Source organism: Triturus cristatus, chromosome 10, assembly GCF_964204655.1.
Source record: "Triturus cristatus chromosome 10, aTriCri1.1, whole genome shotgun sequence".
NCBI classification, from domain to species: domain Eukaryota; kingdom Metazoa; phylum Chordata; class Amphibia; order Caudata; family Salamandridae; genus Triturus; species Triturus cristatus.
Window position 1 is genome coordinate 676,725,403 of NC_140593.1, and position 13,466 is coordinate 676,738,868.

Here is a 13,466-nt window from a genome sequence, read left to right on the forward strand (position 1 = left end):
TCCCTGTTGCGGAATCAGATGACTCCTCCCAGTGCTCTATCAGAATCGCTGCCTTGCGTTCCTCTATTGTGGATTTCGTACTTCCTTCTTGCCACCATAACCTCCAATTGGCACCTTAGTTTTGTGCTCAGTGCCTTACGTAAGGCCCTGTTAGCAACTGAGCAATTTCTATCGAACCACCTGGGATCCTTATCTATCCTTTGATTAGGGACGGTTAAGAATGACTTTATAACTGTACACAGATTGGTAAAATCTTTAATTACCCTTAGATTATTCCCATCTGAGAGTATGCATGAGTCGATCAAGTGCTGATGCTTGTTTGTAACAAGCTCAACTATCCTACCACTGTCGACCCCCCTCCATTTCAGCCTCAGATTATTTGTAACAGGGGTAATATCTCTGGCACCTGATATGCGTGCGATTACTGGGGAGGGACCCAATATAATTTTCACCACTAATGCATTATGATCCCCAAAAGCGGTTTCTAGGACCTTAGCCATTATAAGGCAATCAACTAACTCAGGTGACATAAAAATGTAATCAATAGTTGAGGAGTGGTCTCTACCTCTAAATGTCGGGACGTAATTAGTTGTAGAGTTATAATTTACATCCATCACGTTAGTTAAAACGTGCTCACGAATAAGGCAATCCAATTCTATACCCCGTTTTACCGCACAATAATTTTGGATATTTCCTTTATTTAACTCAGAGTTAGGAAACTTTGCATTAAAATCCCCGGCTAGAATGATCCTATTACCCCTGCTTTTATCTAATGGTTCAATCACATCAGATAAAAATTTAGAAAGTTCTAAAACATTTTTATTTGGGAATGAATAGAAATCGTTATTATAAAAATTGATCATATAAATAGGGACCTTTCTTTTATATTCAATAACCTGAATATTAGGGCTTTTGGTTGGCATTATCTTTATATGTCCACCTGCCGTTATCCTAATACCAATCAGTAACCCGCCCACGGGGCGGCCAAAGTCAGGCTTAGTTGCAGTTACACTATTACAATGAAAGCCCTCTATATGGATATCAGTAATAGCCCAGGTCTCCTGAAACATTATTATATCTTTATCAAGTAGTGTCTTTAACCAATCGGGGTCCGATAATCTAGGCTCCAGCCCTGCGACATTCCAGCTAAGGATACTAAAATCAGTTTTAGTCGACTTATTTAGACAGGGTTTTTCAGTTTCCCCATTTCTAATCACCTTATTCAAAGGCCTATGTTTGGGTGATGCACTGTCTTCACCACCCCCAGGGTTTTCAATTACAGCAATCTCCATACTATTTGTCCCTATGGCTAGTGGGCACTGTGTGGTAAATGCTACAGCTGCATCTATGCCTGCGTCCCTGTTCTCAGGAGTTGGTTTTAGGTGGCTATTAACCGTCTGGTTGGCTCTACCATTGTTCTTTCTAAGCCCCTCCAGATCTCTGATTGGGGACCCAGTAGGTAGTGTGAGTCAGTCTACCGACTCCAGACAGCTATACCTGTTGGAAGTCAGGATACCTCTTCAGGTTTCCATAAATTCTCCATCGCTGCGAGGGTACCCTCCCCACTCTCCCCAATCTCCACCCCAATCCCGGTGGCCTATTCTACTCCAATTTTCATCATAACCCGGCCCAGAGCGACTCCTAGGGGGATAAAAAAAGGCGAGTCTTTTTGTTTCAATACATTCATTACGCCCTTGATTTCTCCATGAGCATATATAATCTACTGTGTTTGGGTCCTCAAAATTAATTATAACACAGTCGGCATGGATTTTTTTCTTCTCTTGCCCCACCCAGGGCACTCTGCGCACCATTAAAATCCTGCTTGACCGGCGGGGAGGTAGCGGGCGATTAATGTTGAGCCAATGTTGGACTTTGTTCTTTAATGACCAACTAGGTTCATCTATATGGTCCGCCACCTCTGGAACCCCAGTCATAACCACCACAAAGGGGCTCGCTTCTGGGGGCAGATTAACTCATTCACTCCCATGTCCCGATCCCTTTTGGGGAGTATGGTGGAGACCTTAGATATATTGTTTTCCTGTCTATTGGGCACAGTAGAGATTGCTGGTTTATCTACCGTTTTCTTATCTGCAGCCAGCGGGGTGTTTAATTTTACATTTGAAATTACCACTGGGGCAGAGATTTTTTTACCTAATGTGCCTAATGATTTAGAATTACTAGATTTGGTTCCCCCGGTCGTTAAAGCCCCGTGGTTGGGAAGGTTTTTGGGAAGAGCACTCAATTCGGCCAGTTGTTTTTCTATATATATGAGTCTAGTCTCTATCGGGGACAAATGGATGGTAAAAAGCTCCCCAATTCTAATTGGTTATTTGCTTCACAGTTGTTACATATTCCACCCAAAGTATCCAAGGCCTCTACACTTCCTGTATCTAAAACTACATTTGTTACATGTGAGTGTGTGTTCCCATTGCCGATATTTCCGTGGTGGTTTGATTCTTTCCCGTGCTTTTTCTTCGGCATACAAGACTTTTTGACCTTTGGCACAATTGTCTGTTTTACTTGTTTCGGATAGCACCCTCCCTCCTTCCCCTTAACCGCCTCATGCTTGTCTCATCTGGTGTAGGACTGATGAGCAATTCCGGAGACCTTTCTAATGCCAAGCTCAGTTGTGAGTCTGTTGGAAGTTGTGATGCTGACAAATCAATCTCATTCGGCATACTGTGCACTTCTACGCGAACATCTACTGTGGGGCCCATATCCTTAACCGGCACTGGAGTTCTGGCTAACGCAAGAGATCCCAAGGATGATCGTTTGGCCAAAGCTAAATCTTGGGATACTCTGCGCTCCAGAAGGATAATGCCTTGATCTATGGCTTCATTTGCCCTTATAATAAAATTATCTAACGGGCCTATCCTCTGTACTCCACCCACAACCATTTTACTTCTGCTACCCCTTGTGGGCATGGTGTTAAATAGTAATATTAATAAACGCTTTCACAAAACTTAGCTGTTATAGTTCAAAGGAGCAAGGCATACATACAAATATACGCGGGCAGGGTTGGTGAAGAATAAAGAGGGGGTGCCCGGTCCGGTCTTTATCGGTCTTTAACGGGCTTAAATGGGCCCGCCCTTGGCCCGGCCTTCGCCCCGGCGCCGCCCGCGCGCGTCCCGCTAATCCGAAGGTCGAGCTGATGTTTAAGCGCCACCGGGCGCGAAGGGGGCGTGTCCTGCGATGTTCTTTGCAGGGGCTTCTGGGCCAGGTAGTCTCCCCGCACAGCGGCCGCGCCTCAGGTGTTTGTAGGCAGCAGCGGCGGGGGAGACAGCAGGCAGCACACGGAGCACCAAGCAATGGGGCAGCAAATATCCCTGAAGTGCAACAGGCTGCAGTACAGGTCCTTCCTTTTATCACCAGGTATGTGTCCCGCCAACAATATTAATAGTACACCAAGGTTGAGAGCATCACTGTTCACGTGTATGTTCCAGGAATCACATTTTTTGTTGTTGTTGTAATCAGCTCTGTGAAGGTGCACTTGATATACTGAATAGCTATTCCTCACTGTAGGTCGTCTGAAGATTTGCTGCTCTCCTTATCCCCATTATTGAGCTCAAAGCTGAAGCTTTCAAATTAACAGGTTATTCATCTCTATGTCCAAGCATGAGGGTTTTCTAATGTCGGTCTGTACCAAAAATCCCTACCAGATCGTCAAACATGCTGGACCAGAGTTTAGTATACTTTTTCATTTGCCGTATGGTTATTTACATTTTTTTGGTTTATTAATTAGACTCTAATTTTGATTGTTTGCTGAGGTTTCCCTCTGCTCTCGAAACCTATAAAACGTCCTTGGGTACCGTGTATCATCTTCTATTTGGAGCCCATTTGATTTGTGTTCCCTGTATACATTTTAATCTAAGGTTGCAGGCTTAGTGAATTGTTGTACATTGTAATTTGATCAATTGGATATGATGTAATTAATGTCTAGAGATTTAGAGACATGTTTTTTCTGCCCGTCTCTAATCTCAAGGATGCAATTGCAGTCTGGAATGGGAAGCAAGTTACAGTATTTGAGCCGTCTGGAGCTACTCTTCGAAATGCAGGTAAGAGCCACATAATTCAGAGCATTGCAGAAGTTGACTGCAAATTTAGTGTTAAAGGTTATGTAGAGTACATCTGCTTTTATATAGTATCAGAATGTGGTGTCAGTACATAACCTGTGGTTTTCCTTTCAAAGTAAGACATTTAACTAGTTCTTGATGAAATCATGTCTTGCTCTTTTTCTTGATGTATCTTAGTTTGTCAAAATGCTATTTGTGTACGTTTGAGCCTTTTTGCACAAACATGCAATCACAGTGTGGAGTATTCATAGCTGTGACATTTGAAGTTAAATAGTTTAATGTATATAACAGCACTTAATCCCCTTGGGATACACCTAACACACCTCTCCCTTCCCCAAACAAGATGTGTAGCAACTCATTTGATCGAGTGGGCTATCATTTAGCAGAGGTCCCCAGTCAGAACCCAAATAGTAATTTATCAGTCAACCTCCACTTCCTGCAAAAATTCCTGAATCTTTAGGTGCCTCTGACTGCCCCAGACTACTTCAGAAAGATAATCATTTGCCATGTTTACCTGCAAACGTTTGGTATCTCTCCGTATTAATGTTACTGTAATGAGAGGAAATTACACTGAAGCATCTTCTGACTGAGTATGTCAGATGTAGCAAAGCTGTTTACACCTGAAACGAATGTTTGAAATGTCAAAGAAGAGAGTAGTGAGTCTTCTACCTTACATCAACATATTTTACTGACTGGTGTAGACCAAATAAGCATATGTTTTGTCATTTGCATCATGAAAAGCTTTTTTCAGGTTACACTAATCCACAACAATTAATGTATGTAGCAGATGTACAGACGGGGAGAGGGAGCAGACCAGGAGAGAAGCAAATATCAATACCTCATTTCACACATTAGTATACCCTATGTTCGAGGCATATGAGCTGCAGATTATACACTGTGCATAAATCGCCATCTGGTGTTGGGCCCGGATGTTTGCAGTTTGTTTTTCCTCTTGGAAAGTCTTTGGGAGTCACGAGGCCTCCTCTGGTTAGTATTGCGCATGGGCTTCGGCTCCATCCTCAGATTGTTTTTTTTCCGCCATCGGACTCGGATGTAATACTTCGCACTCCGGTTCCGAACTTCCCAGTTCACCGGTCGACGCTCAAAGATATAAATCATCTTACTCATCTTCTCTTCGGCACTTCTTCGATTCCGGTGGTCGACGGCGGCCTTCGGGCCTATTCCGGCTCCGGTCTCGGCTGATGGAAAGAACTCCCTTCAAGAAGTGCCCTCGATGTGGGTCCAAGTTTCCCCACACCGATCTCCATGAGGTGTGCAACCTCTGCCTCTCCCCGGAACACGAGGCCCGAGACTGTCCCGCCTGCAAGTCTTTTCGCTCAAAAAAAACCATTCGAGATCGACAGGCTAGACGCAACATGGCTCACTCCTCGACCTCCGCTCCAGTCGACATCTTCGGGGACGACGTCGAAGCTCCGGGACAACAGGACATAGAACAGGAGGACGACAACCTCGTCAGCGCTTCCGAGGCCGACGACTCAGATGTGGAGGACATCACCCCGGCGCAGCGGGTCGTGAGTACAATTCCCCCTCCCACGCCCACGCTGATACCGAAAAAAGCTTCGGTCACACCTTCGCCTCCGGGCCTAGGCAAGACAAAGGACATTGCTTCTCACACCCCACCTTCGGGCCCGGTAAAGAAGCCTATTAAGCCTTCCGGCAGCTCGGGCTCGAGCCAGCCGGCCACCGGTGCCGAGAAACACCCTTCAGCGCCGAAGAAAAAATCGGCCCCCACCTCCACACCGAACCTGGCACCGAAGTCTTCTGTGCCGAAACCTGCTCCTCCGGCGCCAACCAAACACCACAAGGCTCTCGGCACCGACACTCCCGTGCCGAGACCTTCTTCGGCACCGACCAAAAGAACGGAGGTTCCCAGGAAGCACGGCTTCGACAAACCTAAAAAATCGTCGGCCCCGAAACCTTCGACGCCGACCGAACAACCAGTGTCACAGGAACTCTTTACACTGGATCCTTTGCAAAAACCCTCACCAAGGATCCAAAGACCGGACACTTGACATTGTCTTAAAAAAAGAGACACTTGGACAAGCCGGCTCCACCTCCACCTCCAAAGAGAAAGGACATTGCTACCTCTCCTTTTAGGGTGCCTTCCCCACCTCCTCCACCCTCTCCACCTCCACCACCTCATCGTTCCCCCACATTGTCTCCTGTCCCAGACGATTTGGGGGACCCTTACTATGATCCAGCAGATGTGCCACAAAATCCCACCCCTACTGGATCTCCAGACCCATGGGATGATTATAACAATCCGGACATCCCAGATGTCCCACAAGATGACCTTTATCCATCTAGTTCATCCCCTCCTGAAGATTCCTTGGGTTTTCACCATTTGTTACAACGGGCGGCACACTACCACGGGGTGGAGCTACATGCCGACCCAGTGGAGGAGGATTTCCTCCTAGACTCCTTTGACGATACACATAGGTCCACTGCCATTCTACCTATGTTAAAGGGCGTAATTAAACATGCCCCTGAGGTTTTTAAAGACCCAGTCAGGGCCAGGGTCCTAAACCCTCGGATAGAGAAAAAATACAAAGCCGCCCCTACAGACCCTTCTTACATTAAAGGCCCTGCACCATTAGATTCCCTAGTGGTATCTACAGCCAGGAAGCGCTCAAATTCTCAGGCGTCAGGCGAGGCGCCCCCACCTGACAAGGACTCCAAGCTCCTAGATGCGTCCGGGAAGCGCACTGCGTCACAAGCGGCCAATATATGGCGTATTGCCAATACGCAAGCACTGTTGGCCCGATACGACAGGGCGCATTATGATGAGCTAGAGACCATCATGCACCATCTGCCTGAAAAGTACAAGACTAGGGCTAATGAACTTATTCAAGAGGGAAAAACAATAACCAATACCTCGATACGATGTGCCCTAGATGCAGCAGATACAGCCTCCAGGGCCATAAACACCAGTGTTCTTCTCCGTCGCCATGCCTGGCTCAGGGTTTCAGGGTTTAAACCAGAGGTTCAAGCCTCTATATTAAATCACCCATTCGACCAAGATCATCTATTTGGCCCTAAAGTAGATGAAGCCCTGGAAAAAATGAAAAAAGATACAGACACGGCAAAATCTATGGGAGCCCTACAAACACAGACTCCCAGGCGCTCCTTTCGCCGTTCTTCCTTTCGGGGCACGGGCAGAGGCTACTCCTCGGACAGTGCATCCACGTCCTATAAATCCCCCCCTCAGTCTACCTTCACGAAGGGTTATCAAAGAGGCGGATACAGAGGCAATAATAATAAAGGCAGAGGCAAAACAAATACCGCCCGCTCTGCCACACCTCCTGCCCAATGACTTTCCCCCGCTCCCTCCAGACCATTCCACTCCGGTCGGAGGCAGACTACAACATTTCCTTTACGTCTGGGAGACAATCACCTCAGACAGATGGGTGACACAAATTATTCAGTCAGGGTATTGCCTAGAATTAACATCTACACCCCCCAACATTCCACCCAGGCACCGCCCTATGTCGCAAGAACATATTGCGCTACTAACACAAGAGGTGATCTCCCTCCTGCAAAAAGGAGCAATAGAGCAGGTCCCCATAAATCAACAAAATTTAGGGGTCTACTCCCTGTACTTTCTAATCCCAAAGACGGACAAGACCCTACGAGCTATCTTAGATCTCAGACCTCTAAACACCTACATTCATTCAGACCATTTTCACATGGTAACCCTCCAACAGGTTCTTCCACTTCTCTCCCAGAACGATTTTCTCACCACTCTGGACTTGAAAGACGCGTACTTTCACATCCCAGTACACCAGTCTCACAGAAGGTACCTCAGGTTTGTGGTAGACGGACAACACTACCAGTTCAAGGTGCTCCCGTTCGGGGTAACAACAGCACCAAGGGTTTTCACCAAGTGCCTAGCAGTAGTGGCTGCACACCTCAGAAGACAGCACATTCACGTCTTCCCCTATCTGGACGATTGGCTTATAAAAGCCACGTCCTACCAACAATGTGTGCAACATACCGCCGCTACGGTCCAACTACTTCACCAGCTAGGTTTCACGGTGAACCATCAAAAATCCCACCTGGTACCATCTCACACAAAATAATATCTCGGTGCCAACATAGACACCTCAAAAGCCATAGCCTATCCCAATCCTGCCAGGATTGCAAAAATACAGGCGCTGCGTCAAAAATTCCTATCTCAACACTCTCTCCCGGCAAGAGTGTTTATGCAGCTCATAGGGATGATGGCCTCTTGCATCTTTATAGTGCCCCATGCAAGACTCCAAATGCGTCCACTCCAAGAGTGCTTGGCGCGCCAGTGGAACCAGGCCCAGGGACAACTGACAGATCTGGTGTTGGTAGACGGTCGCACCCATCGCTCTCTGCAGTGGTGGAACACCACAAATCTTTCCAGAGGTCGACCGTTCCTGGACCCGGTCCTACAAATAATCCTAACGGCAGATGCATCGCTCTCCGGCTGGGGAGCTCATCTGTTACATCTCACAGCACAGGGCACATGGACGCCGCAACAGAAGTTACTCCACATCAACCATCTGGAGTTACTGGCGATCTTCCTCGCCCTAAAATCCTTCCAGGCGCAGATTTCAGGCAAGGCAGTCCTCATTCGCACAGACAACATGACTGCCATGTACTACATTCAAAAACAGGGAGGCACACACTCTCCACAGCTCTCTCAGTTAGCACAGAGCATATGGAGATGGGCAATTCCACAAAAGATTTTTCTCCTAGCCCAACACGTCCCAGGAGTACAAAACACCGTGGCAGATCTGCTAAGCAGACAGACACAGCAGATCCACGAGTGGGAACTTCACCCACAGGTTCTTCACCCGTTCTTTCAGAAGTGGGGGCATCCACACATAGACCTATTCGCTACCCACGAAAACAAAAAATGCCCAAGCTTCGCCGCCAGATATCCACACCCATTGTCCGACGGCAATGCGATATGGATGAACTGGTCAAACAAATTTGCATACGCTTTTCCACCTCTCCCACTAATTCCATTAGTGGTGCGAAAGCTACAGCAGCATTCCCTAACCCTGATCCTAGTAGCTCCAACATGGGCCAGACAACCGTGGTACACCACACTGCTGGAACTCTCAGTAGTACCACACCAAAAGCTATGCCTCTCGCCATGCCTCCTAACCCAGAACCATGGAGAGATCAGGCACCCGGACCCAGCTCAGCTCAACCTTGCGATCTGGCTCCTGAGGTCCTAGAATTTGGATACCTTAACCTTCCCCCTGATTGCATGAACAGTATCAGGGAAGCTAGACGCCCTACTACTAGGGCGTGCTATGCAGCAAAGTGGAAAAGATTTGTTGTTTACTGCCACAACAACACAATCAATCCTTTAAATGTATCCATACAGCACATTATATGTTACTTACTCCATTTACAAAGGTGTAGCCTAGCATATACCTCCATTCGGTTACACCTCGCTGCAATTGCTGCCTATTTACAAAATAAACAGCACCTCTCACTTTTCAAAGTACCTGCCATCAAAGCCTTTATGGAAGGCCTTAAAAGAGTAATTCCACCCAGAGTGCCACCCTCACCTGTTTGGAATTTAAATATAGTCCTCACACGGTTAATGGGACCCCCTTTCGAACCATCACATAAGTGCGAGCTGCAATTCCTCACATGGAAAACAGCTTTTCTAGTGGCCATCACTTCCCTCAGAAGAGTTAGTGAGATACAAGCACTCACTATACAGATGCATCACAACAAGGTTGTACTCCGCACCAATCCCAAATTTCTACCTAAGGTCATTTCTCCATTCCATCTAAACCAGTCGGTAGAATTACCAGTCTTTTTCTCGCAACCCCAAACAGTTGCGGAAAGAGCCTTACACACACTGGATGTTAAAAGGGCTTTACTTTACTACATCCAAAGGACACAACCTTTCAGAAAAACCAAACGGCTATTTGTTTCCTTCTCCCCACCACACAAAGGCAACCCTATTTCCAAATCAGGGATAGCTAGGTGGATTGTAAAATGCATACAGATTTGCTACCACAAAGCAAAACGAACGCTATCGGTTCCCCCTAATGCCCACTCTACAAGGAAGATAGGGGCTTCTATGGCTTTCCTAGGGAACATACCACTAGATGACATCTGCAAAGCAGCGACATGGTCAACGCCGCACACCTTCACAAAACATTACTGTGTAGATGTGCAAACCAAGCAACAAGCTAGTGTGGGCCAAGCTGTACTAAAAACAATGTTTCAAACTACTGCAACGGATACCGGTGGTCGCCGCTAGGGTTGGGTACTGCTATGTAATCTATGCACAGTGTATAATCTGCAGCTCATATGCCTCGAACGGAATATGCTACTTACCAGTATGCATCTGTTCTTGGCATGTAGAGCTGCAGATCTATACACGCCCACCCGCCTCCCCGGCTACCTGTATCCGTTCCAGTCTTATCTTATTTAGATACAATACACATGGGTTTCTTTACTGTTACTACTACGCTCCATCTTTCCCTGCTGGCGAAAAACAATCTGAGGATGGAGCCGAAGCCCATGCGCAATACTAACCAGAGGAGGAGTCACCGACCTCGTGACTCCCAAAGACTTTCCAAGAGGAAAAACAGACTGCAAACATCCGGGCCCAACACCAGATGGCGATCTATGCACAGTGTATAGATCTGCAGCTCTACATGCCAAGAACAGATGCATACGGGTAAGTAGCATATTCCTTCTCTGTTCCTTCCTATTCTATGTACCCTCATTTCATATATATATATCCATGCAGTTTATTTATCGTTAATAATCGATTTGATGGCTTACAATTTCTTCTAGTCACTCTCTAGCACAATGCCAAAAGGCGTACAACTTAACGCACCATGATGCATCCCTCCAGCGTCTGAGCAGCAAAATGTCAGTATGGCCTTGCTCCTTCTGTGAATGAAAGGGACTTTATTCTAAACTTGATTTGCTTACAGGAAGCTAGGACTGTTTTAAGAACGATGATGCATATGTGTTTATTGAGGTGTCAGCATATCAACATATATAAACATTTTTAAAACATACATAAAGCAAATGTACTGTCTTAGTAAAAAATCACCAATTATAGTGAAATGTATATTTTAATAATTCATTCTTTGCAATGTTTAATGAAAGTGATTTTAATAAACAAAACGCATAATAAAGTCATATAAAAATACATCAATATGGTCTTTTTTTTCAAGCCACAAAATACAGCCATGAACATAACCACTAGGGTGTCCTGCACTTGAGCTGAAGGGCATTGAGCTTCAGCTCAGAATCCTTTAAAAATATATGGTAAGCTCTTCTTCGGTCATATATTTTATGACTCAGAAGTCTTACTTTTTTTTGTGTTAATGGGAGCTGCTGCTCTCCCTGCAGCCCTCACAATATTAATAAAAATGCTTGGTGGTGCCCCTTCCCCTCCTGGGACACCACCAGGATCCGAAAAATCTAAACAAGCTCAGGCAGGGCATTATGGGACGCCTCATACTGGAGCAGTAATAAGAAATGCCCACCCGGGACACCCACATTTTAATGTTTGTTAAGTACTTCAGGGAGAGCCCCACGGCTCCCCTGGCAGGAGCCAGCCACATCTTAAGCCAGCTTTTGTTAGGCCCTGCGTCCTCAGCCGTCTCCCCAGCCAGCACCTACTGTGTGCTAGCGGGAGCCGGGTCATTGACTTTGCTACCGCCCGGGTAGGAACAAGGTTGTGTTCCCTTCCCAGGGTGTGTGGAACAGGGTATGCCTGCACTCTTCTGGGCAGGAATCACCAGCATTCCGGGGGATGGGGTCCCTGGGACACTGCCTCTGTATTGGGGGATGCGGTAATTTTGATCACCCTATACTGGAGACCTATGAGACATTACCTGTGTCCTCCACTCCTTGCACGTTGGAGCCCGGACCTCCTGTCCCAGTCAGACGGACAGGTTCTGCATCCCAATCTTCAGATCCTCCATCTTCATGTCTGAAATTTGAACTAGAGCACTTGAGTCTCTACCTTCATTGGAGGTGCTCCACATCATATTGTCATCTCATTGAACCTTCCCAAAATCAATCTACTCCGGAAGGTGCAATACGTTTGTTGCATGTGTTGCAGAATATAACTTAGAGCCTTTGAAAGCACGTATGAAAGCATACCCTAGCAAGGTTGCGCAGTGGGCACCGTCAAGAGACAAATTGCTACTCTGTCAGTGTTTATCTGCCTTCTACATCAGCTATTCTTATTCAAGTATTTTATGCACAAAAAAGAGAGGCAATGAACACAACTGAGTACGGAGTAACAGTTAACATAAATCACAACTCGTAGGTCCTTGTCCAAGTGGTAGTTTTTCCTTCTTCATGCAGTTTCTTCAACCACACTACGAACACGCAGCCAACACGTTTCACTTTACAAAGACTTCCTCAGGGCAAGATAATAATCTACCAGTTCTCCACACACTCATTTGTGAAAAATCTGTTTATTGTTTTGCAAGTTTTACAGCTTACAGACAGGCACCAGGACTCAATTAACATTGACCATATCATAAAGCAGTAGGCTAGACCAGAGGAGCTGTACCGTGAAACATGGGGACCTCTCACCCAACAGTCAATGATTTCAATGACCAAGTGGTAAATATACGAACCCCAGTATGATGCACAATGTCATGCTTTGGTATGATAGGTCCAGTGGTATAGTGCACAGAGTCTACACAAATCCATCAGGATACTTGCGGGTACAGATAATAAAATGGAACATAAACAGGAGGCAGAACGTCCAGGACCCCCAGCAACCAAGAACAGCAGCAGAGTCCGACCTGCAAACATATATTTCACATTATTTCCCCAGCCCCTCCGCCCCCCCCCCCACCCCCAAGCACCCCCCAAACGAGCAGTCCCACATACGAAACCTGATATTGTCCACCCTGGGCATCAGTCATTACGCAGCTGACTAGTTGGCAGGCTAATTGACCGCATGCACACGCTCAACCATCTCCGGGGACACCCCTCCCTCCTGGGCAGTGTGTCTCTCCACCGTGTCCCCCTCAATCCACGTCAAGGCCTGTAAGAGACCTTCCCACTGTGTTGTGATAGGTGTCCTCCGAAGTCCCAGTGTTTCCTCCCTCAGGAGAGCTATGCCTTCCTCTTTGGCCCATGCCTGGAGTGAAAACCACCATGCCCGTGTGTGTGGTGGGTCCGGTGCCTTCCAGTGTTTGGTGAGTAGCCGTTTAGCCACCACCAACCCCAAGTCAAGGAAACGGGAGGTGACTTTCATGGCTGGTGTTCTGCGGAATAGGTGTAGTAGGTAGACGGGCCACTCAAATGGTATGGTGCGGCCTGTGCATATATGCAGCGCCTCGTGGATTGACTCCCAATATGAGCGCAGCTTGCGGCAACTCCACAGCA

At 46.8% G+C, this 13,466-nt stretch overlaps 1 protein-coding gene across 2 annotated transcripts in view; it reads left to right on the plus strand.

Annotated features, from left to right (window-relative positions):
- The window catches only part of IFT140 (intraflagellar transport 140), a 1,808,590-nt gene that overhangs the window by 653,565 nt on the left and 1,141,559 nt on the right, over positions 1 to 13,466 (plus strand). For both annotated transcript variants that reach the window (XM_085628169.1, XM_085628168.1), the window contains exon 11: positions 3,983 to 4,055. In XM_085628169.1, the coding sequence (XP_085484295.1) occupies positions 3,983 to 4,055 (73 nt within the window). The remainder of the gene's footprint in view (positions 1 to 3,982; positions 4,056 to 13,466) is intronic.